Genomic DNA, 23326 nt, shown 5'->3' on the forward strand with positions numbered 1-23326 from the left:
ACGTGCATATAAAATAAAAATATACTGTGTGTATATGTATATTGCTATATCAGTTGAATTCAAACTGAGTTACACTCTTCTGGTGCTAAACAAATCAATATAAAGCAATATATCGCTGTTCATTAGTAAGCATAATTAATTAAATTGAATATTCATTCCCATTTGAATCACAATTAGAGATGTTTGCTTACAATTAGTAATAACAGATACTACTTAATCAATTCTTCAATGGGTATTGAGTTTAATGTTAATCTAAAAATTCTCATCGCGTATCGAAAACTCATAGCATTAGTGCCAAGAATCGTGCACTGTAAGCAAATTCCATTTATCTCAGTGAAACTTGAGCGGCGCTCAATATAGGGATATCACACAGTTCTGATAAGGGGATTTATAGTTCCACGCTAATATCGGCCTGGTACAAACATTCTACTTCTTATCAAGATAGTCTACACTACCTTTTCGTTTCTTTTTTTCTTAACCAATTTCAGAAACACTTTTCCCGAGGAGAAAAAAGCATTGTATTGACTCGTATGTTGAGAAGAGATCAATTTTGCAATACAGATCATTGAGTTAGATAAGATTGCAATTTTGGACACGTGTGTTTGCCATTTCTACTTAGACATAATTTTAGCTACAAAGTTTCTTATCAAGATTAATTAATCATAATCAGTAGCATTTGATGAATGTAGAAAGAAAATAGCATAGGATCTAAATATCTTTTTTTATACAACCATAATATCACAAACTGTGTATAATTACGTGCAATCACAGTAAAGTAATTTTTATATACACATATGTAATAAATAAATACGATTTAGAGAGCATCTATTTCGAATTTAAAATTAAATCTTATTTTAACATTCACAATTTCCCAACCCATGAATAAGGGTATCTAGTATGACACGGTTCTGTACAAACAAAATAAAACTATACAAATCTTGGTCTAGGGTAGATAGATTTTATCACAATGAAATCCATGCTAATATAATTGGTAACTTGGAAGTGGAAAATTGTTTAAAACGCATATTGATGTAGTTACGGTTACACTAAATTGGAGGACAGATATTGTTATAACTTCGAACAAACTGTGGAAAATCTAATATTTATATTTACATGTAGGAACGCACAGAGCAAATTTTACATGCTGTTGTTATGTTCACGTGGTGATTCTTTTGAGTAAATCGAGCATATCAACAAGCACTTTGACCGTCTACACAGAAGCAGTATGCTATAACTTAATTATCAGTATTTAACAAGAGAATTTCTCGAAATATTCTTAAAATTGTCTCGAAATAAAAACAATAGAAATTAAAGTATTGTAGTTAAATAATAATCCTTGAGAACGTAAACTTATTTTGTAAAAATCAGTAACTTATCACAAATTATTTAAATAAACTCATACTTATAAATTTTAGCATTTTTTTAGGATTTAATATTAACGAGCAAAATATCAAACTTTGAGAACATTCGATATATAGTTCAATATATCAACATTTTTTAGTATTTGCATGTGGTCAACTTTTGGGAACTCCTTGTGATATATTTTTTGCTTTTGCTTATCCTGCCAATGTAAACAGCCCTCCAGGCTGCGTGAATTTACTGTCCCATCGCCATCTCCCAAAACAAGCTTAGGGTAATCACTTAGATCTCCGTACGATAGTCTGGAATATTACGAGCAAATTTGAAGTTACATTTTCTGCAGTGTTTTTTGCAGAAAATCCTTACTCAAAACAGTCAAGATGCAAAACTTACTTTTCGACTGTTCCCACTTTTGATCCATGCAAGCAATGAACCGTTACTCCAGGTGCTGTGAACTGGAGCTGATACTTTTCGGTATCTTTACGAAACTCCCAGCCATTTGGTACATTTATGTCTCTAAAAACATTGAGGAATGATAAATCACAGAATCACAGAAATATTTTTCAGTTTTTGAAAAAGAACCTTATCTCACATTAGATATTGCTGTAAATCGGCAAGAGTGTAATTTTTAGTAGCTGTTTGAACCAAAACCTCCGTCTCTTTCCAGAACAATTTTGAAGGTAGTAACCATCCTAGACTAGGGTTTGTGATTTGTTCTTCTCTCAGTACGCTTTCACGCAGAAAATAGGTACCCAAATTGTCACCTGTAACGAACAGAATGACGAAATAAAGAAACTGCTAAAAAAGTTACACTTTCAACTTCCAGAAAGAAAACATTGTATTGACCAAGAAACAAGTATTTCAGGGCAGTATAGTCCACTATTTAGTTTGAGAGGAAATGAACAAATAAAAAACGAAACTATTCTCTCTAAAATCGTAAGTCGTTGATATGAACTTTTTTTAAGAAGACTGCGATACTGTTATTACTTTTCAGTTTAAAATGTGCATCTTCACATGCGCTAGATGTATGAATCAATTAATTAATATTTATTAGGAGTATTTTCGTTATTCAAATGCAGTAACAGGTTATGCAAATACATTGGAGGTTATCAAAAATTATGTGGCCATTGCAAAAGTTAAGAAATGTATCTCAAGAATATTTTGTTTCTGTATATTTTGAATGATAAAAAAAAATGTTACAGTTTATTCTATACGTTGTCGTGAAGAGGACGTAAACAAGAAGAAAAATCACGAGATCAAATTTAGTAATGATAACGTAACAAAACATTGAGTTTTCATCATATGGGCAATTTATATTTTATTAAGTGCGGTTTACTGAATTTTAATCAGTCCTAAAGTTTTGAAATAATTCAAGTTACCCTACAAATGCCTTATGTTATCAAAGTTAGTAACTTCAACTTTGTGAGAAATTATTCCATGATAGAATCACACATATTCAATAGTTTTCTTATAGTCATGTTCACATTGTGTGTAAATTCTTGCGATGCATTGTTGACTGGAGACAAATAATTGTTTTGGAGCATTACTCAGCAAATGTTCAATATGCGTGATAAGTGAATAGGCTTGTATTGTGGATAATTATTAACCTCTAGTGTTACGACAGCTCTTTTTCTTTGTAAGATTAGAATGCAAAGAAAAAAACAACTAAAAACAATTATTGAAGCCAGGACACAAAATGACAGTCATGATGTTATTGTTTGCACCTTTGAGTAAATAAATGAATCAGTTCAATAGTTAATCTCGGTCAGATTTGTTCTACAGCTCAACTTACCGATTGCAAAAACTTTGACAGCTTTGACCGATCCACCCCATACGCCTGCCAAAGTAATCATAGATTCGATGTACTTGTTTTTCCACTTCTGACTCTGTTGCTGTAGGAATAGTAAGGTCATTGGACAACCCATGCTATGAGCGAGTAGCGTTACAGGCTGATTATTGTTCATTATATAAGTTTCTTCCACGAGAGTTTTTAGTTTAACAAAAAAGTCTTGATTCTCGTCTGAAAAATAGGGCCCAAATTCGTATTGAGACAAACATGTGTGCCGATATTATCCAGCATTTAACTACTTATAAAACCTATTATACTCACTGGGTGCTTTTCTAAAATCGTAGGGTGCTCCGCGTAATGAAACGTTTCTAATATACCCCATATTGTCGACCAGCATATTTCCAATGTCCCTGAAATACGAGCCAGGAAATGCTTTGCTGGGATCCAGATATTCGACGACAAATGGATCGCCCCAGCCAGGTATTCGAATATCAACTCCTGGCTGATTATATGTGGTTCTTGTAACATTATCATAGTTCAGGACCATGTTGTCGATCTAAAAATTTACCATTACCAATTCATTATCGCACGAGTACCTAAGTTCCCTCACAATGATACATAAGTGTATGCTCGATTTTTAATTGTTAAATTTTGACAAAGTCATACCCAGCATCCTATCGCATATGGCACCAGGAGTTCTAAATTGAGCCAAATATTGAAATAATCGTTCGATGTTTTCTCACAAGCATAATGAATTGTGCTTGACTTGTTGAGCTTTGCTTCGACCTGGCTTCCGCCATCTCCCGGAACTGTGAAAAAATATTTAGCTTCGCTTATAAAGCACGATTTTCAAAATCGACAGTTCTGTTGAAATCCAAGGACTTACGAGGTATATAAACAGCAAGGGAGTGAAGAGTAAAAGAAAAAAACAAGATTTTCGTCTCAATTCTGGGATACAGAGAAAGACTATTTTTACTCGTGGATATTATTACGTACTCAGTATCACCGGTGATCTTTCTTTGGTTTTTTTCTGCCATCCTGCTTCCCCTTGGATGCAGCAAGAGAACAAAACGATGAATATTATCGATCTGAAGCGCATTTTTCGCAAGCCTGAGCGATTTTAAGCCCGATATTATTGTCGCACTATTTCCGTTTTATTTTTCTTCCTTATACTTGCTGTCACGAATGTCCGTGGAATCAACACTACTAATAACAATGAAACCAACCGTGTTTAAATAACGAAGCTTAATTTTGGAGTATGGCTAATTCGTGTTTTAAGCGTCGAACGCACACTGCGAATCACTGAACTGTGAGCACGCTGGTGAAATGAGTAAATTTATTCAACATTCAATGCGCTAACTCATAGAGCACCGACATTGAAGGTCGAGCGTGATGAACCAATAAAATATGTTCAGCTAGAACAGTCGGCCAATCCGATAGGTCGACACGGAGTCACGTGATATCTGACAGAAATGACACCATGTGCTTTTGTATGCCACGAAATATGCGCATGTGTATCGATGCCTTAATTGTTATTGATCGAATGACGATGACAGATTACGAGGATGCGTTATCGGCATGTTATCGATATTTTCTTTTGCAACATCAGAAAGATGTCGTAATAGAAACGTGCGCAATTGTAAATTTTTCTATAAACCAACGAACTCGAGGCTTCAGCTGATAGCTCCAAAACACATGACATTTTTGACAAGCAATTGCGCACACGCGTAACTATAAATAAAGTTGTTGCCGCCAATTGCGAAACATGCCAGAGGCAGTGGTTTGAGGATTCGAATTATTATTCGCAAACACAAGGCATTGACTCACAAGGCCGTCAAGAAATCTATATCGTTCACCATTTTCAAACCTTGCATGTGTACGCTAGATACGTAAATCTCGGTAACGTGTTCATATCAGTAATATTGATTTCTGCCCTATTATTTCTATAACGATGTTGTTGTAAATGGATACGTACGACGGCGTAAAATTTAATAGCTGATTCAACGTTAAACGGAAAGACATTAAGTAATACACGGAATTCAAATTTTCGTAAGACCATCTGCGGATTGTGGTAGAATGGAGTTAACAAGAATATTAAATCTTCCAGTTTCCATTCTTATACGTGATAATGAACAAGTTCTTCCTTGTTAAAAATTGAATATGGTTTGGCGCGTTGTATCTCGCTTATCGCGGGTATTACCAAGGGCATTACTAATCACTTATCTTTGCTGTTTATTCCGTTTAATTGTGAATTGCGTGATTCTCGACCGTATAATCTGTAACGAATACGCATACAACTTGCGATCAATGCGTTTCACTGATAGCCGGCATAACGGAGTTTGTTTGATCAATCGCCTGCAAAGATTAGGCCTCTCAGATCGTGCCTTTCTCCAACTATCACCCACGCGATCCGCTCTTTTATTACGGTTAAATCGACGCATGCGTTCCTTCCCTGTAGCGTCGTTTTTCCGTCGTTATGCATCTCGCATCTGACAAGTGCGACCATTCCTTCATGACTCTTACCGACGGATACGCACGCGGACTCGTCTGATATTGTTTGACGAGCGATACGGAAGCACTGGGAAAGCATATCGTCAGTGTGCGGAACGTAAAACGCATCTACGTTCCGTCTCGTTGCGGGGTTCGCTAGGTTATAAAAAACACGGAAAAGTTTGTTTAAACAACATGGCTGACGTCAAGCAGGAGCAAAAAACCGAAGACGACGAGAATTACGCTGTCGGTAATAACACTGAGCCAAAAAACATGCAGGAACTCACCGAATATGTACGTAACCTAAAAATATCAGCACTGCCAAATCTTTGTTGTTTAGTTCAATATTTCTCTGTTTGGTACTACTCAGATTTTGCAAACGAACAAATATGAATGTACACAAACAAAAGTATCAAGGATCGCGGTAACTCGTCTCTTTATCGCTAATCAATCCTATGTTGATGTTATTTAGGTACAGGCGCTGCTTCAGCGAATGCAGAACAAATTTCAGACCATGTCAGATCAGATCATCGGAAGAAATATCCTTTCTTGTACATAGTATTGTTACTTAGTGACAACATTCAAGCTATTCTTCATGCATTGAAAAAATCGCAAGTGTAATTGTATAATTTTCTAATAACCACAACATAGGTCAGTTGAAAACCTTTTGTTTTAGGTTTTCTGTAAGATTAAGAAAAGGTAGAAAACTGAGCATCTTTGCACACATTTTGGAACTTGTAATATAATGCTGTACTGTTATGCTCGTTGTCAGATTTTCACATCAAGAGAACCAGCATTTTGACAAGATTCCCATTTCAATATACATAGCGAATAATTAAAATTTTAAATATGTAAGTAAACACCAAAATTTCAGTGGTAACAGACTGTTTATGTCGTTCAGTTCATTATTGAATATTATTCCTTAATGAAGATATACTAGATGAAATGGGAAACAGGATAGACGATCTCGAGAAGAATATCGCTGATCTAATGACCCAGGCTGGTGTCGAGGGTCCGGACAAGTGAGCTGAAGCTGAAACTACAAGAGTTGAAATCTTAACCAATAATACACCAAACACAATCGTCTTCAATGCATATGCGTGACAACGCAAATTTATTTGTCAGAAGTACAGCTGGCATAGAAAACGATGTTGTATTTTAAAACATACGAATAAATGCACTGTTTTTTTACTACCATGATACATAAAACTTACCAAACAACAAGAAAAGCTTACATCACTTAACATTAGCATTTCCATAATTTAACTAGATTACAATCAATGTATAGCAGTTATAAAATTAAAATCATAGATTCCCGCATGGGATTACAATGCTCAAGCAAAAGAAAAAAATAAATTATAAGAATACTTTCCAGGCACTTACGAGTCCAAGCAATTAATTAGGAATAATGGATTAGCTCATTACGAAAGTAATTATTTCGTACGATGCAAAATTGCATCAATTACGTGTAAGATATACTGTGGATGACTGAGGATGTGAGGGATTTTTGGTAGTTGGGTGCAGCAGGCACTGCTCTTAGGCTTAGGCCACTTTGTCGATTCTGCGATGAATATTCTATTAGGTTCTCCTAGAATCGGATATCAATATTGTTACTACAAGTTCATTTACATGGTTTTGTGCCTGTGTCTCACTGATATCTCCTGTATTGATTCAGAGTCTGATTCCTCGGAGCTTTGCTCGTATTCTTCGATCCTCGTGGACTCAGAATTTGTGAATCCAGTCTTCAGCGATTCCTAAAATAAATTCAATGCAATACTTTCCTTTATCATCGCATCTGACGAAGAAACTAAACAAAACCATGTGAAAAAATTATATTTACCAAAGATTCGGTCGGTCGATTGGGACTCGATTTGGAAGTGATCGGGGAGGAAGTAAAACGGCTGGCTAGATTCGTGAGGGAATAGGCTTGCCGGAAAGATGCCCGTCTGACGGTGTCGAGACGTGATACAGACTCCGGGACACGCATAACTTCTCTAAACTCCTGCAATTTCGGTTCAAAAAATTAATTCCGTAATCGGTGTTGCAAGAAAATTTTAACCCACTAGAGAATTGGTATATTTTTACCCCATTCATATCTCCTCGGGTTACTTGAAAGTCCTGCGAGCCCAGGAGAGGAGAATTATCGTGAATCAAGGATTAGTCGAATAGATTTACTGTATTCTTTAGTACGTGAGAATTATCAAATTGTGAACGAACTCCAGGCAATGTTTGTTTCTTTAGGAAAATATCGTGCAAAATATAACTTTGGGAACCAAACAGCGGATAATTTAGTTGTTTTACAGCCAATCCCATAAACAATAATGCTCCTTTTCGTACCTCTAAATCTTTTGCTTCGTCAATTTCAGCGACGTCTTGATAAGCCTTGGTAAGAAGTTCCACAGCTTTTGTGTGAAAGCCAAGTTCTACGGTAACAAAATCTAATAAAACTGACTTGACGTCGTGTAGTTTCCGCCTTTCAAACGAGTCGATTTGTTCCTCCAATCCTTTAACAACTCGTGATACTTCGACCGTAGCTTTCATTAACTCAGATTCAGCTTGAGACTGATTAATGAGTTTTTTTTTTTTTCATTATTGTTCAAGATTAAGGAAATCACGTGGGTGTAATATCGAGTGCGTAACAAACAAAAAGTGCATGTATTCGATTACAAAGAGGATACGATCATTTGGCGATTTCTTGGGTTACGTTCCCTAACTTTGTCCAAGTGCTTTCGTCTTGTCAGCTCTTTGTCACGTGCGGCGAAAGTGTTTTTTACATCCTCTCTGGCGTGCTTGCAAATAACAGCATACTGCGATAACGGAGATATTACTTTGCTGTCCAGTCTTTGAACTTCGGCGTCTCTGGAAAATATCGAAATTCGCATAGCTTTATGATGCAAGTTCATCTTATTTATCATTCGGTTATTGATTTACATGTTACTTTCGCATAACGAAACTTTTCACGTCGATAAGTCAATCATACCTGTAATCTCCGATCACCGATAACGTTGTGGCAAAATTTGCCAGGCCGTTGCTGAGAGATTGATTAATATTTTCCGACTCCGCGTAATTTTGGACAACCTTGGCAACCTCGTCGTTTTTATCGCGCAATCTTTACCCCAAGAGAATAAATAATACACCGCATGAATATAGGAGAAAAGATCACCTCGATTAAACGATATTTCGTACACTTAACGGAATAAAATTTACGTGATTATTATGATGTATAGATGCATGGATAAAAACCTTGCAGCCTTTCTCGTAAATGCAGCAAAAATTGTGCACAGTTCGGCGAAGTGTTTTTCAACAGCGGATATGCGTTCTTGAACAAATTTGGCTTCTTGTTCGCTGGAGAAGTTGAATGAATTTAACTTTAATCACATGTTGCTTGTATTATTATCAGCGTGTGAAAGGATAAACCATCATCTGATTTTGGATCAAATACATACCAGATATGATTTTGAGACCTTATTCGTAACATCGTTTCTCAAACGAACGATCAAACACCAGCTATTTCGATTCTCTGACGTTTCTAAATTCTGCACATGTAAACGCCGCGCAAGCACAACGGCCACTGTTTTGTTATAACAGGGGCGTCAGTTGCCTAGCTGCACAGGTGATGTTTTATGTACAGGTGGTCAAATGTGAAGCAACCATGCGCCCCACAGCGAGCCCCCGTTTTCCGTTTGAATTTTACCGAACGTTAGAATTTTATAACAAAAAAGTTGTATACAGGAATTTTTGGAGTGAAAAGAAAATACATAAACACGATGCCATACATCCGGTTAGAGAATAAAATTTATTTTTTTAAAAACACTTCGGTAGAAAACTCTCCCAACAACAATAACATTGTACACTTAAGAACTATATTATAACAGAATTGAGGTATCGACATATTGGTGGTACTGATGATAATTATATACGGGTTTTGTAATTATGATTTATGCATGAATATCTTGTCGATGTATGAATTTGTTATACACCGTGGAAATGATGGGTTGAAATTTTTGTTTTGATAGCTGAGAATCTGTTCCTCGGGCTTTTACAGCAAGATTTTCTTGAACTTCTTGAAGACTTTCTTGATGAAGTAGCGGTTCTCCCCTGGTGTCTCGTACTGGTTATCGGATCCTCCCGTAAGATCCGAATCGTCGATCGGTGTCGCCGTAACGAAGACGATTGCCAAGATGACGAGGCACAGAATCTATTCAATGATGAAATAGTGATAAGAATTTTGAGACAACGATTCGTTTCTTTCGATGTGTGAATTTTTAAGTCACATTTTCATGGATTTATTGAAATGTAACTGCGAAAATTGAGAGAACAAGTCTTTCTAAAAAAATGTTCCTAAATCCAATGGGACATTTGTAATCGGACATTAAATGTTGTAGTCTTTCTTTATAAACTTGACGAAAGAAATTCTATTTTTAAATTAAACTTATCGAATCAACGTACCGTTAGAAATTTCATTTTGAAGTTTCGGTGTAACCGTGAACTAGGCGACTGCAGCTGTAGCGACTGTTTCCACTGAGGAATGGAAATTATCTGATGGTGTAGCTGTCGAACTCGCGGTTTAAATAGTAAAAATATTACACCACTCACCATTAATGTACAAATATATATATAGAATGCTTTCAGTTGGTTATTTTTAAAGGTAAAGTGTCCACACATGGTATTTACGTGCGTTTCGGTAGGGTTATAGTGGGGATAGAGAATGGTGTGTAATCCTGAAGACGCGTAACACTTGTTACCCTGCAGCGGATTCGTTTTAGGCGACAACTTTGTTTTGCAAGCGGCATGCATCGTAACGAGGCATTTATTTTATGAAACACATACATATTATACACATATATACATACACAAAGGATAATTTATTTACAGGCATAATTTTCACTAATTCCGTTGCCTAATTCAACATTGTACGTTATACAATTCTGATGTTTGAGTGTAACATTCAGCCGAACGTTCTTTGTGTGGCGTTTCAAATTTGCCAAATTTCTCCCACCGGATCTTGGCCATTTTTTTTTTTTTTGCATCTTCAGGATTGCACAACGGCAAACGAATGCCCGTAACCCGTTCCGACAAGAGTTCCCATTCCGTTTTTCAGAACATCGATTCGTACCGGTTCTCTAACGTCTTGAACAGTTCCATTCCCGCAATTCCCGTGCTCGTTCCATCCCCAACACATCACCGAACCGTCTTCTGCGGTAAACATGAAAGATTTTTTTGTCCTCGTGTATTAGGGCTCCTTGGGAACTTCTTAAGCTTACGTTTCTTCTTTTTACCTGCGAGAGCAATGTTATGCTCCGATCCAACAGCGATTTGTACGAACTCGGGAACATTTTTTATAACTTTGGGTAGCCAAGTCGGTTGAGATTCCGCAAGGACTTTATCAGCGCCGCGTCCTAATTGACCGTAAGTATTTCTACCCCAAGCGAAAACTTTTCCATCTATACTTGTGGAAAACATATTACTATACGAACGTGGTATAAATATTTATTTCTGGCTTATTTTCCTTCCTATGTTTGTCTTCTTCCAACGATTCTTTTGAAATTTTCTATTCGCAGCATATAAGTGAACTCACCCATCCGTGTATATAATTTATATCAATGTGTCGTACCTACCGTGAAGCACAGCGGTATGCGTCCATCCGGTGAAAATTTTACCATCTGGACCTACGTTTACATTTTCCAATTTTAGAGGCGTTTCAAGACGCGCATATATCTTCGGATCGAACCCCAGCTGCCCGTGCTTATTGTCACCCCATGCATACAAATCACCATTTTTTGACAGTGCTATCGTATGGTGTTGGCCGCATGCGACACTTTTTATACCAGTTAATCCAGGCACTGTAATTTATACATGCAGAGTTATGACAAAACATTCGTACAAAAATTTCCATAAAAATATATGTAATCAGCAAACTGGTATGAAACATATAGTCATCAATTTGAAAAACAAATTTAATTTCCAACTAAGACTGCAACCGTAAAGTGCCTCTAGTGCCTGTAATTGTACTTCTTATCGGAAAAAACCTCGACTCATAAAAATTTTATTTTCTTTTAACATAAAAACACGTTACATCACTTGCACAACCGTTGTGTTCTAGCATTTTCCAAAATTTAAGTGAGTCTCGTACATAAAAAAACTGGTGTATCCTGAATTTCGAAATTTTTTGTCATGTATATACAGGGTAATTCATTTCAACTCGTGAGGTCAAATACAATCTTGACAATGATAGGTTTCACCTAAAATTGTTTTAACATGTAAAAGTTGTTGGGTTTCAAGGGTCAAATGAAATGGTTTCATCTTCTTGTGTATATCCGCGTGTTCCCTGCTATTATTTACAACTTCGAAATGTTTTTGGTGTAGAACAATTTGCTCAATCTCCATTATTCAATAACATTTAATGAACTACGCTGAGCTACTGATCACTACGATCACCCGATGCTGCCTGTTGCGAAAAAGTTGAGCTTATTTGTTCATCCGTTTAGTTACGATTCGATATTTTTTTCTCTCTTTGTAAAATTGCCACACACTGTAAAGTGCAGAACGCTTGAAGACAGCGTCTATATTGCATGTTGCAAATGTTTTAAAGTATCCTGTGCAGTCGATGGAGTTGTGCATGATAAATTTCGGGGTAAATTAATGACATAATTATATTCAGAATTCGTACATAAATGTTTTTCATCGGCCAAGTAAATTGAGTAACAGCGGTAGAGACGCGTCGTAACGATACTATTTTTATATAATAAAATTTCTCTACCCTGAGGTAGGTGTGTGATTCACCTTGAGTGAAAGTGTCGGTAGCTTTAAGAGATTTGTTTGATTCATCAATTATTCCCAATTGGCACTTGTTGCCGTATCCAGCAACGAGAACGTTTCCACTAGTGGTTACGAGGGCTGAATGCCTGAGTCCCATTGCAATATCCGCAACCGGATCCGGTGCGGTTTCTTTCAGATGAATTATCGCCGGTTTCTGCGAGGGCGTTTTCCCAGCGCCCAATTGCCCGTAGGCGTTCGATCCCCACGCATACAACTGACCCCGGTCATCAACAGCCATTGAGCTGTCCCAACCGCAGGCAATGTCGACGACTGTTGCCTCTCCCAGGGCGTCTATTTTTACCAAACTTTCGACATACTTTCTCGTCCCGGCAGCACCGGCCTGGTGCTTGTCGTTTAGTCCGCAGGAATAAACCTCCCCCTGCCTATTCAAAATCAAAGAATGTCCCGCCCCGCCGCTCATTTTTGTTATGTCAGAGACACTCGGCCCCCGGCCGCATGGGTCGTTCAAATTTACCGCCGTCGGGATCAGGCATTGCTCCGATTCAACATCGTGGCCCAGTTGACGGTGGGAATTTGCACCCTACGGAACATCAGCTCCGTTATACGAATTTCATCGCTTTATTTATCACTCATGTTCACGCCTCTAGTTCTTCGTTATGTATTTGCACTATTATATTCGATACGTTTTCTGTAATACAATATGCGGTTCTTACCCATGAGAGAAGATGGAACGTCTTCATTACTTTGCTCAACTGATTGTCACGTGCTCTGATGTATTTGCTTGACAACTTGACATTTTCGTTTGATGCAATAAACGAAGACCGTGTTTAGGGTTTCGACTAAATACGTAAGTTTATTTCCGATTCCCTACTGCTTAAAATATTTACGACAGGTATTGTATATTTCATACGAATGAAAACCACGAGTAAAACTTCGTGAGTAAAACACACATTTGAGTCTAGTCATTGGTTTGTAGTTCACAGAACTACGACCTTAACGGAAAACCATAAAATGTCAAGTCCTGTATTAGAAATACGGCGACAGATCTTTCTGGGAATCGAAAATTGCGAAAAGTACCCGTACTGTATAATGTACGAATCATTCTGCACAGAAGATATTTGTTTTTCAATTTGTGGTCGTCTTGTATTTTTCTGAGTAGAGAAATTGTGTAAAAATTGAACATGCATCCTTACTCGGTGGGTAAGCTTACGAAAAAAGTTGGTATTGCAACATGCGGTATTATCACTCAGTTGCGGGCCATCGCTTGCCTAGAGTGAAAGTGACGTTTGACAATGTTTACCGGCAACGACTGCCGGAACTATTAACCTATAAAAATATTGTAAGAATTGCGGGCAAATCTCTGTATGTGATAAACCAGTATGGAAGATTCGATAGCGAAGTACGACCTGAAAGAAATAAAAAGCGACTTACTCAAAGCAATAACGGAGTGTTCTGACCGAGGATTAAAGCACACGAGAAAATGGTAGTAAACACGTTCATGCCCATTCACACGCTATTTATAAACTTATTTGATTTAAATCTCGGATCTAGGCTTGGAGAATTAAATTTTTCCCTCAAAGGGGTGAAACTGGATGCTCACGATGTAACTGTTGATGTGAGTTTTGCGGATACAACAGAGGATGAGGAGGACGACTACACATTGGCAAAAGGTTACTTTGACCTAAAGGAGTATGACAGAGCTGCGTTCTTCACGGCGGGTTGTAAAATGCCTAAAGCGAGGTTTCTTCATTTGTTTTCACGCTATTTGTCTGGGGAAAAGAAAAAGATAGATGACATGACGGATCTGCCGCCAGATCCATTGAAGAATGAGAGTCTAAAGCAGCTCTGTGCTGATCTTCGAAAGGATCACTCGGCTGGAAACTTGGATGGTTTTGGTCTCTATCTTTTCGGAGTTGTTCTTAAGAAGTTGCACCTTGACAAGGAAGCTACTGAGGTGTTTGTTAACTCTGTTCGAAAGCAGCCAATGCATTGGGGAACGTGGCTTGAACTTGCCGCGCTTATTACAGATAGGGAAAAGCTCGAGAATCTCAGCCTACCCAATCACTGGATGAAGAAATTTTTTCTGGCTCATATGTACCTTGAATTACAGCTAATAGACGAGGGTATGGCTGTCTATTGCGAACTGCAGTCAATGGGCTTTGAGAAAAATGGATATGTGCTCGCGCAGATCGCGATTGCTGTTCATTACAAACGAGGTTTACTTTGTTTTCAATTGATTATACCTCCATTGAATCTTCACATTAAGAAAATCCTAATCGTCACCTTCGCACTTTCAGACGTTGATGCGTCAATAGAAGCATTCAAACGCATAATAAAAGACGATCCCTATTGTTTGGACAATATGGACACGTATTCGAATTTACTCTACGTGAAAGAGCTGAAAGTTGAATTAGCACACTTGGCACACAGGGCGACAAAAATTGATAAATATAGACTGGAAACTTGTTGCATAATAGGTAAAATAGTTAAGTTTATGGCGTTACTTTATCCTAGTAGTATCGGTAAATTCTGAAACAGTTGCTTGCAGGAAATTACTATAGCTTAAGAGCGGATCATCAAAAAGCTGCCTTATACTTCCAAAGAGCACTGAAACTGAATCCACAGTATTTATCTGCTTGGACTCTACTTGGTCACGAGTTTATGGAAATGAAGAATACCAATGCTGCTATCCACAGTTACAGACAAGCCATAGGTGAGGTGATTTGCTGTTGAATAAAAAAATGATTGGGTACAGCGATGAGACAGGAAATTATTACGAATCGTCGAAACCGTTCAAGTATTTTCATAATTATTTTAGAGGTGAATCGAAGAGACTATAGAGCTTGGTACGGCTTAGGTCAAACATACGAGATCCTGAAAATGCCTTTTTATGGTTTGTACTATTACAAACAAGCACAGCTGCTCAGACCTCATGACAGCAGGATGGTTCTCGCTTTAGGCGAGGCTTACGAGAAGCAGGAAAAAATTCAGGATGCACTGAAGTGTTACTATAAAGCTTGCAATGTCGGAGACATCGAAGGAATGGCCTTGATAAAACTAGCCACGTACGCAACAATCATTTACCACTACTGAACGAAGTGTCATTGAATTAACTTTAGCTAAATTCATTCACGCATTGGATTTAATAGATGTGAAAGTGTTCTTTCTACTTAGTTTCCTAGGTTTTCTGTAAATGCGGCGAGTATATTGGCTAAAGAAATCTTCCGTCTCATTTCTAGGCTCTATGAAAAATTAGGAGAGCAGGATCACGCCGCAGCTGCATACACGGACTTTGTTATGGACGAGCACAGAAACGCGGATAGGGGCGAGCTGAGTCACGCGTACAAATATTTAACAACGTACCATTTGAAATTCGATCAATTAGACCAGGCCAATCATTATGCTCAGAAGTGTTTGCAGTTTGACGAAACTAAGGAAGAGGCTAAAGCCCTTCTCAGAACAATCGCTCATAAACGAGCAAAGGTGGAAGAAAACCCAATGGTGGTGAGAAACGAGAACAAAATTCTTAGATTCGTAATAACGTCTCGCGCTATTAAAAGAAAATCCGATTCTTTTACATGGCTATCTTTTCAAATTCTCGCAAAGTTCGAAAGATGGCTTATAAGTTTGAAGGCAATTTCGTATTTTCAGATCGAAGATATGAATGAAACTGATCCAATTGCGGAAGGAAGTGGTAGCCGCGTTGATGGAACGCCCGGAAATCAATTATCTCCAATGAATTTGTCTTTTACGCCACCGCAGTAAAGCGGAAAGCGCTCCTTCGCTCCATTTCTGGGTAGCTAAGCAGGTTCCTGAATCTGTCCATTCATTTTTGATACCATATTAAAGTTCAAGGAGTACTACGCATCAATTTTTCTGATGTTACAGGTAGTGCTCCTCAAATAGTGGGATAGAATAAAAAGTTAGGGAGACAAATCGTGTGTTGACACTTTAAAAAGTGGATTTCTCGGCAGAAACTTCCTATACTCATTTCATATATTCCGTTGTACAAAACCCCTGCCCTTTTCTAGCTTAGTAGAATTTTTACGAACGTAATTGTAAGTATCTGTGTATTTACATAACGAACGTAGACATCGGTTAAAAACACATGTACATACGCCATTTTTAAACAGTTTTTATTTCATTAAACTGCCATTTTACTAAAAATCTATATCTATCTTAAACTGTACGATATTTAGTATCGTTAAGGGGGTACCCCAGTCGAGTTCGATGTTGTTGTATATATCATTAAATATCTACATATCTTCAAATATCGAAGTTCACGTATCTCAAACGTGAAAAAGGACTTATTCTGAACAAAAACATTGCAATACATTTTCATTTGACGCAGAAATAAAGAAATTTTATGGATTCTACGAATCGTAATAGTAAATTCCTAGAATGTATGCTATTTCTTTATTTTTGCATCGTACTTATCTTGAATTCTCCAAAAATGGGGCCATTATACTTGAGATATGTGAACTTGGATAATTCGATATATATACGACAACGTCGAAATCGAACAGAGCATCGCCTTAAAGGTATAAATCACGACTAATTATTAAATCATGCGTGTGTCAGACCGTCATCTTAGATCTGTAATCTTGAATTTTAAGAATCTGAAATTGGATTAGCTTTCGATGCCTTGACCTTGAAATGACCTTCAACGTCATTCTCAAAGTCAAGTCCAACATCACGACTGAAAAGCCGTGAAAAAATCCTACAACCTTGGTATGAACCATTTTTGCTACGGTTCGAAGTATTCAAGTTATTCAACCGCCTCGGAACTTTTGGCATACTTTGTGTATTTTATGATTATTGTTCAAACGCTTCAGAAAATGCCATGCAGTAATGACTGATAGTTCTGAACTGTTGTTTCACTCTCACGCTAATCCGATCATACTTTATATAGGTATTAGTGTGGACATTCAAAACACTGCAATTTGAGACATCATTAAGTTGTCCTACTCGGAAATGTAAGAGGACAACTCAAAAACCAACTCCTCGGCCAATTATAAATTAAAATCCCTCCATTCAAATTTTAACAAAGCGTATTTTCCTAACGATGTAGGGGATAATGGATTTTCAGAAAACCGTGTTGTCTAAATAATTACAGCTGCAATTGTAACATAAACAGCAATCAATTCAGCTTCATCTTGGCAACCAGGATTTCCGAATTTTCTCTTCAGCTGGTAAAGTAAATACACAAATATAATGATTTATTAAATAGTACTTGAAGGGAGGTATGACCGGTATGAGTTATGAAATACTCGTATCTCACAATTAGATTGCTGCTACCAAAGAAACAATGAAAAGATTAGTTCTTCTCGCAGCGGTTAACTGCAGTACAAAAAATTACAAAACATTGTCCATCTTTTAATATATTAGCCTCGACTGCATTTATACAGGTTTCAATCCCGCGTTATAATTAGCTATAAACATTCGAATCACGTCGTCGGCATTTGGATATTAACAAAAATATTTACGCCGAATGAGTCAGTAAAAAAGATGTTTATTAAATCATTACTGCATTATACGATTAGTACAAATTGGTTTGAACTAGAAATTTATTCCGGATGAGGGTATAATCAGATCGTGGGAGGCATATATAAACCTCGATCATTCGCCTTCGTAAGTAGTCACTGAATCACGATGCTTTTTGGGATCGTTAACAATCCTGCTCTGGCAGCGGTACAATTCTTTGCTGTTGTGACGATCGCCGTGTCTGCGGACGTTGTTAATTACTGGCCGCAATGTCGTCAAAATTTGGAATACTCGTTACCGGACAGTGCATACTGCGATAAATACTTCGTCTGCAAGGACGGAGTTTTGACCGAACGTTTCTGTCCGGACGGACTCGGCTTCGTTCCTTACGCTGGCTGCAAGCCCCTGCATCAGGTCGAATGCGGACCACGGAATCAGCTGCGTACGTTGGCCGACAAAACGAATTGAAAAACCTGCACGATTTTTTTCTTTTACTTCCGTTGAGAAAAATTTTAAGAAAAAAAAAAAATTCGAAACCCTTTATCCGTTTGTACAGAGACGCCTCTCGGTACCGGGAAGTGCCAGCGGTTAAATGGCGTTTTTTCCGCCCCAGAGGGATGCGGGCGATTTTACAAATGCTACCAGGGGTTCGCTCAGCCTGACGCTTGTCCGAAAGGTCAGATGTTCGACGACGTAAAGGTGCAGTGTCGGTATCCCACGAGTGCCGAGCTCTCGGTTTGCACTCCAATTTGGTACCCGGAAACGGCCACCACTCAAGGTATGTTTTAGAAGGGAAAAATTAAACTGGGAAAGGAAATTTTCTCGATAAAGTGACTGAGATGAAATTTTTGCTGTTAATTATTTGCGCATATGCAGCTCCTGCAGTTTCGGTAGTTCCTGTCGTTCCTGTTGCTCCCGTGGCTCCCGTGATTCCTGCGGTGCCGCCGTCCGAAATGCAGACCGTAACATTTCTACCTGCGGGTTACAGCCTCGAAGGATTAGAAATCATCGTTCCTGATCCAAATCTATACAAATGCCCAGCGAATGACGCCTATCCCTTCGGGGCTCATTCCCGTCATCCGATAGCTGGGAATTGCAAATTCTTCTTACTCTGTCAATCTGACGGAGTGAAAAAAATTGCCGGATGTCCAGATGGCCTGGGATTTAATCCGAAGTCAAGTCTCTGTGAAGATTCGAGAAATATTCCCGGCTGTGTTTACTATTATAGCAGTCCTAAGCAGTAACGCGTGTTGGGACCTTTGCGAAATTTATATTACTCCAGATATGTAAACACACTTGTAGCGTTATTGTGAATTTAAGTATCTCATTCCGAGGTTGACAATTTCGCTCCAGGTGAGTACGTACATTTATGGGTAAATTGAAAAAAATCGTGTGAAATGTTGTGCTAATGTTCGATTATTGTATTATTTGGATTTGATTTAATTAAAAATTCTGGGATATTAAATAGTTTTAATTAATTTATGCTAATGCTAAGATTTGTGCTGATTTTCATTCGAAAACTTTGTTAGCTTACATACTAAAGTTCCTTATTTGAACGACATCTTTTTCATAAAAATACTTCCAAACTACTAGCCGGATCGAACGGATGACAACATTCTTGGGTATAAATCGCTACAAAATACATCTAAAACCTTCATATTTTTTCTTAGTAGTTATTAAGCACAACGTGACATGTCGAGTAACAAAATCAGTAACCATGGATGAATTGATCAGAATTTTGATTAAAAATGAATTACCCGTACACTGATTATATTATATACCTCGATATCCATCCATAATGAAAACGATACAATCACGTAAAATTTAATATTATCTTAAACAAATTTTAACCTCTTAGAGTCGATCGTCATTTTGACTAAAAATGAAATACCCGTACACCGATACCTCGATATCCAACCATACAGGAAACGATACAATTACACAAAATTAGCAATTATCCGAAGCAATTTTTGACGCCTCACATTTATTGACTGCAAAAAAAATGTTCGTCACATTTTCTTGCTAATTTTTGTTGTTTTTAATCTTAATTACTTGTACACTATCATTACATACATATTATCATATAACTTATTATATTATATTGTAACGTACTTTGACGTTACGGAAAATAAATATGGATCCGCGAGTTCAATTGTCAAGTCAAAAGAAATCAAGAGCGTGAATAAAATGTTGTGAAAATGCTTTAATGCAAGATATGTGTTTCTCGTTTAATGTCTGAAACAAGACTGTTTTTACAATAATGTTGGTTGACGCAGCAACCTTATTTTTTTGAAAGCACATAAGAGGTTTATAAACGTCTTTTATCTATGCTGACTATGATCATTAAAGAGGGGGCAAAACGGGTGATTTCACCCTTTGTAACAATATACATATATTATATACATATACTTATTATATACATATTACATCAAATAACTTCATACAACTTCTTATGCAGCCTTACTCGGCTTCGGACGTTGGCACGTCGACTTGATCGTGCATCTGAGTTTTTACAAACGCCTTGGGCGGAGTGCACGTGTGTCGTAAAATCGCTTGTCAGTATTTTAGCATCCGGAATTGCACGTTGCAAATGTGCACCGGTTGCGAGACGGAGCCTACCACGGCAGTTGTTGGGTATCCTCGTGAATCAGATGATGGTGATGCTAAACGTAGCCGCGGAAAGTACATCCATCAGGAAACGCCTCGTGAAAATACGCCAAACGATCGTTCGCAGCGGTCCCCAAACAGGACGAACATCGGCATTGGCACCACTTTTCGGTGAAGACAGGTCATGGCCGGGTTCCGGTAACCGGGGTACTTGTTCGCAAACTACGGTACATCAGCAGGTGATCGTCTAGCCGTGGGTGTTCTGGCTAAGGGGACATCTTCTAGGAACTGCCCGGATAATATCGAACAGTTTACTGGGTCCACCTTATCTTCAAAGTCCTCCTCGATCTCAATTCCGGGCACCTCGTTGGACGTAGTTCTGTTGCTCCTGCTGCGGATCCTAAAACACCTCAGCTGTTTCCGCTGCAATTACCGCTCCCAATCTTTGTAACTTGGAACTCCTCGAATGTTCGACGGTTCATCTACTTCGGGGAATGGTGTTGTTATGCTTGCGTTGTGAACGAAAGCATTGCTCGATAATTAACCGAGGGATCGTCGCGGCCCGCAATGTCGAACCAAATATGTCTGAAATGGAACAGCTTCCTAACCGCTTGAGGAACAATAAAGTCCTCGTAAATCGGGGTGGAACACCGCATCCCGATCGGCTGTTGAGGGAGACAAAAAAATTATCGTTAAATTCGACGAATTATGGAAGCAATCGAACAAGTTCAAAATGACAGCGCCAATGACATTTACTCGTTGAAAAACCGTCGTTTGAATCATCTAAGGCAGAGAGTCTCTGTCTTGTCTCGGGCTACTAATACAGTCTCGTTATGCTTTTTCATTTATTTTTGAGACTTATTTCCAAGACTCGGACTCGAGTCACTTCACCTACCAGAATTGAATTGTCTGATATTTTCCCAAATATATAGACGTGTGAAATTATTCAAATCACATTTTCTGCTTGAAACGCGCGCAACTGTGTCAATGAAATCTCGGGCTGCGCCCAGAAAGATGAAATTGGTGAAAAAAGAAGTTTAATTTCAATTGTCGAACATCAATGCGTACGAGCATATTTCGAAACGAAATTTCTGTCCGAGAGCGAGTACTTTTACTCTTTGTCACATAAGGTGAGCAGTGTTAGTTTCGGTCGAATATGAGTCCTCGAATTTCAATAAATCTTCAAGTTTTCGAACCTCATACGAAAAATAGGTTTCTAGAAAAATGTCAATCTGTCTATTTATCATAATAAATACCTGCGATCGTCCCAAGATCGAGGGAAAAAAAATTTGGTATTTACACAATTTCACATTTGAATTATGAGTATGAAAACATTGACATGTCCTGTTGTCGTCGACTGTGTACTTCTATCGATGATAAATCATAAGGCTCGAAGGACTCGCATACGGTTCGTACGACTTTCATAGAAAATTTTACGCAAATTGCTAACAGCAGGTAAATAATACGGTCAAAAAAAAATTGGATGAAAAGTTGGAGTAACATTTTATAAAAAATAGAGAATTTTGACCAGAAACGATTTTAATCTTAGTTGATGGTACTTTCGACAATTGAATTGGTCTGTGTAGCGACGAAAGGTTTGTTTCTTATACACTTTTCATCCGATTTTCAGTAAAATGTAACGTATCGTCATCGTTGACTTACCTGCATGAAATTACTTCTCGGTGTTGGTTTCGCTGAGAGTGCGTACGGGTAGTTATCTTCTACCGGAGCCTTCATTACGCAGATGCGGTGTGATTAAATTACTGTGTAACCACAAACTTTTCTCACCTCTTTTACTTATACAAGTATGAGAGCGCGCAGATAAATTTATCGACAAACTTTTTCGAAACGAATAGCACGTTAGTACAGAATGGAAACGAGACTGCGATCATGTGTCTGGGACACAATGAAGCGCAGATTCGACTGAATGCTCTGAAAATTTGCTCGCACTTTATATACGGCAGAAAATGTACCCCCCCCCCCTATTGCCTTTCGCCGTGTTTGGGGTGATAGGTAATGTCATAAAATTTGCGGCATTTATAACTACAAATACCTGAAGAATGGGTCTAATCCGCATGCCCACGTCTACAAACACCCTCGTGTCCCCTTACGCTTCATGTCGCAGTAATCACCCGCGGTGCCGTGTCTCATGCCAAGGATTAACGGTTCCTAATGCTTGGTCCATGGTCACAGGTATGATTCCGCACAACGACTCCGTGAAGTCTAGACGAAACCCACAATTAGGGAAATCGGGATTATAATTCAGAATATGGTAATAAAAGAACCTTTGACAGGAAACGCTTGACTGGTTGGCGAATGAGTCATTTTTCAGAATTTTTGACTTCGAGTACAGTCAACTCCCTCGATACGGCCGGTCATGGGGGTGTGGGGGAGGATATTTGTAAAAATTATCGTACCCCGACCAAAGATCTCGACGCGCATTTATAGCGCTTTCAGCTGAGACTCTCGCAACAGGGCGCCCAAAGTCCCAAAGTCATAACAGCTACGCTATTTTCTTCCAGCATTTCACTTTTGCTGCCTACCCTGTTGCGAGAGTGTTTGGCAAAATTGCGGCTACGCTTTGTTCACCTGAAGTAACGAGGAAAGCTGGTCAACTCTCTTGAGGGGAACTTCTTCGGGATCAGATGCAGCGAGAGATTGATGTTCATGCGAGCCCTTCTTGGTAAATGATCAAGAGTTTGTATTACTGAATATTTAAAAATCTCGGTACCATTCAGCAGAATTGGTTTTTGAAAATTGAAGGACCGAAAATTTCGAGGGCCACGGTTATAACATCACAGGTGATCGGGCCTGACT

General features: G+C 38.3%; 6 protein-coding genes across 14 annotated transcripts; 3 read left to right on the forward strand and 3 right to left on the reverse strand.

Moving 5' to 3' along the window:
• Positions 1-707: 707 nt before the first annotated feature.
• Positions 708-4545, reverse strand: LOC124176509 (phospholipase A2 group XV-like). Its single transcript, XM_046557892.1, has 7 exons — positions 4145-4545; positions 3815-3957; positions 3470-3704; positions 3152-3379; positions 1952-2123; positions 1753-1875; positions 708-1661 (listed from the first exon to the last, which is right to left on the reverse strand). The coding sequence occupies exons 1-7, from the start codon at positions 4245-4247 to the stop codon at positions 1451-1453; spliced, it is 1215 nt and encodes a 404-aa protein (XP_046413848.1). The 5' UTR covers positions 4248-4545; the 3' UTR covers positions 708-1450.
• An 868-nt stretch (positions 4546-5413) lies between these two features.
• Positions 5414-6832, forward strand: LOC124176514 (heat shock factor-binding protein 1). The gene is made up of 3 exons (XM_046557905.1): positions 5414-5932; positions 6111-6177; positions 6576-6832. Exons 1-3 carry the CDS (start codon positions 5834-5836, stop codon positions 6662-6664), a joined length of 255 nt encoding a protein of 84 aa, XP_046413861.1. The 5' UTR covers positions 5414-5833; the 3' UTR covers positions 6665-6832.
• Positions 6833-7159: 327 nt separating this feature from the next.
• On the reverse strand, positions 7160-9219 carry LOC124176513 (protein FAM92A-A). Of its 4 annotated transcripts, none has more exons than XM_046557903.1 (8): positions 9085-9217; positions 8882-8983; positions 8619-8747; positions 8317-8497; positions 7976-8200; positions 7724-7756; positions 7479-7640; positions 7160-7392 (listed from the first exon to the last, which is right to left on the reverse strand). In XM_046557903.1, the coding sequence occupies exons 1-8, from the start codon at positions 9114-9116 to the stop codon at positions 7264-7266; spliced, it is 993 nt and encodes a 330-aa protein (XP_046413859.1). In that variant the 5' UTR covers positions 9117-9217; the 3' UTR covers positions 7160-7263. The 4 variants fall into 4 exon arrangements, with proteins under 4 accessions (XP_046413859.1, XP_046413856.1, XP_046413857.1 ...); XM_046557900.1 differs by having other exon boundaries at positions 8846-8983; XM_046557901.1 differs by lacking the exon at positions 7724-7756 and having other exon boundaries at positions 8846-8983.
• Positions 9220-9438: 219 nt separating this feature from the next.
• Positions 9439-13269, reverse strand: LOC124176511 (ultraviolet-B receptor UVR8-like). 3 transcript variants are annotated; one of them, XM_046557895.1, is made up of 5 exons: positions 13132-13269; positions 12422-12998; positions 11257-11481; positions 10918-11082; positions 10581-10834 (listed from the first exon to the last, which is right to left on the reverse strand). In XM_046557895.1, the coding sequence occupies exons 1-5, from the start codon at positions 13156-13158 to the stop codon at positions 10671-10673; spliced, it is 1158 nt and encodes a 385-aa protein (XP_046413851.1). In that variant the 5' UTR covers positions 13159-13269; the 3' UTR covers positions 10581-10670. The 3 variants fall into 3 exon arrangements, with proteins under 3 accessions (XP_046413852.1, XP_046413851.1, XP_046413853.1); XM_046557896.1 differs by lacking the exons at positions 10581-10834; positions 10918-11082 and adding an exon at positions 9439-9836 and having other exon boundaries at positions 11253-11481; XM_046557897.1 differs by lacking the exon at positions 10918-11082.
• Positions 13145-16751, forward strand: LOC124176507 (cell division cycle protein 23 homolog). Of its 4 annotated transcripts, none has more exons than XM_046557886.1 (9): positions 13208-13265; positions 13578-13901; positions 13970-14634; positions 14716-14895; positions 14967-15131; positions 15237-15483; positions 15658-15922; positions 16070-16226; positions 16307-16751. In XM_046557886.1, exons 2-8 carry the CDS (start codon positions 13798-13800, stop codon positions 16181-16183), a joined length of 1740 nt encoding a protein of 579 aa, XP_046413842.1. In that variant the 5' UTR covers positions 13208-13265; positions 13578-13797; the 3' UTR covers positions 16184-16226; positions 16307-16751. The 4 variants fall into 4 exon arrangements, with proteins under 4 accessions (XP_046413843.1, XP_046413842.1, XP_046413841.1 ...); XM_046557885.1 differs by having other exon boundaries at positions 16070-16214; XM_046557884.1 differs by having other exon boundaries at positions 16070-16751.
• Positions 16752-18070: 1319 nt separating this feature from the next.
• On the forward strand, positions 18071-19146 carry LOC124175621. The gene is made up of 3 exons (XM_046556020.1): positions 18071-18344; positions 18459-18680; positions 18779-19146. Exons 1-3 carry the CDS (start codon positions 18071-18073, stop codon positions 19144-19146), a joined length of 864 nt encoding a protein of 287 aa, XP_046411976.1.
• The last annotated feature ends 4180 nt before the right edge of the window (positions 19147-23326 follow it).

Source organism: Neodiprion fabricii, chromosome 2 (genome assembly GCF_021155785.1).
Source record: "Neodiprion fabricii isolate iyNeoFabr1 chromosome 2, iyNeoFabr1.1, whole genome shotgun sequence".
Taxonomy (NCBI): Eukaryota; Metazoa; Arthropoda; class Insecta; order Hymenoptera; family Diprionidae; genus Neodiprion; species Neodiprion fabricii.

Coding starts and splice junctions, on each gene's coding strand:
- LOC124176514 (XM_046557905.1), top strand. CDS start 5,834: ATGGCTGACGTCAAGCAGGAGCAAAAAACCGAAGACGACGAGAATTAC. Junction 5,933..6,110: donor TGCAGGAACTCACCGAATAT/GTACGTAACCTA, acceptor GATGTTATTTAG/GTACAGGCGCTGCTTCAGCG. Junction 6,178..6,575: donor AGATCAGATCATCGGAAGAA/ATATCCTTTCTT, acceptor ATGAAGATATAC/TAGATGAAATGGGAAACAGG.
- LOC124175621 (XM_046556020.1), top strand. CDS start 18,071: ATGCTTTTTGGGATCGTTAACAATCCTGCTCTGGCAGCGGTACAATTC. Junction 18,345..18,458: donor CGGACCACGGAATCAGCTGC/GTACGTTGGCCG, acceptor CCGTTTGTACAG/AGACGCCTCTCGGTACCGGG. Junction 18,681..18,778: donor GGAAACGGCCACCACTCAAG/GTATGTTTTAGA, acceptor GCGCATATGCAG/CTCCTGCAGTTTCGGTAGTT.
- LOC124176513 (XM_046557900.1), bottom strand. CDS start 9,116: ATGTTACGAATAAGGTCTCAAAATCATATCTG. Junction 8,984..9,084: donor AGGTCTCAAAATCATATCTG/GTATGTATTTGA, acceptor CAACTTCTCCAG/CGAACAAGAAGCCAAATTTG. Junction 7,641..7,723: donor CCCGAGGAGATATGAATGGG/GTAAAAATATAC, acceptor CCGAAATTGCAG/GAGTTTAGAGAAGTTATGCG.
- LOC124176509 (XM_046557892.1), bottom strand. CDS start 4,247: ATGCGCTTCAGATCGATAATATTCATCGTTTTGTTCTCTTGCTGCATC. Junction 2,124..3,151: donor TGTCAAAGTTTTTGCAATCG/GTAAGTTGAGCT, acceptor TGTTCGTTACAG/GTGACAATTTGGGTACCTAT. Junction 1,662..1,752: donor AAAGTGGGAACAGTCGAAAA/GTAAGTTTTGCA, acceptor GTAATATTCCAG/ACTATCGTACGGAGATCTAA.
- LOC124176511 (XM_046557895.1), bottom strand. CDS start 13,158: ATGAAGACGTTCCATCTTCTCTCATGG. Junction 12,999..13,131: donor CGTTCCATCTTCTCTCATGG/GTAAGAACCGCA, acceptor GATGTTCCGTAG/GGTGCAAATTCCCACCGTCA. Junction 11,482..12,421: donor TACCGACACTTTCACTCAAG/GTGAATCACACA, acceptor TATAAATTACAG/TGCCTGGATTAACTGGTATA.
- LOC124176507 (XM_046557884.1), top strand. CDS start 13,798: ATGGAAGATTCGATAGCGAAGTACGACCTGAAAGAAATAAAAAGCGAC. Junction 14,635..14,715: donor TGCTGTTCATTACAAACGAG/GTTTACTTTGTT, acceptor TCGCACTTTCAG/ACGTTGATGCGTCAATAGAA. Junction 15,484..15,657: donor GCCTTGATAAAACTAGCCAC/GTACGCAACAAT, acceptor TCTCATTTCTAG/GCTCTATGAAAAATTAGGAG.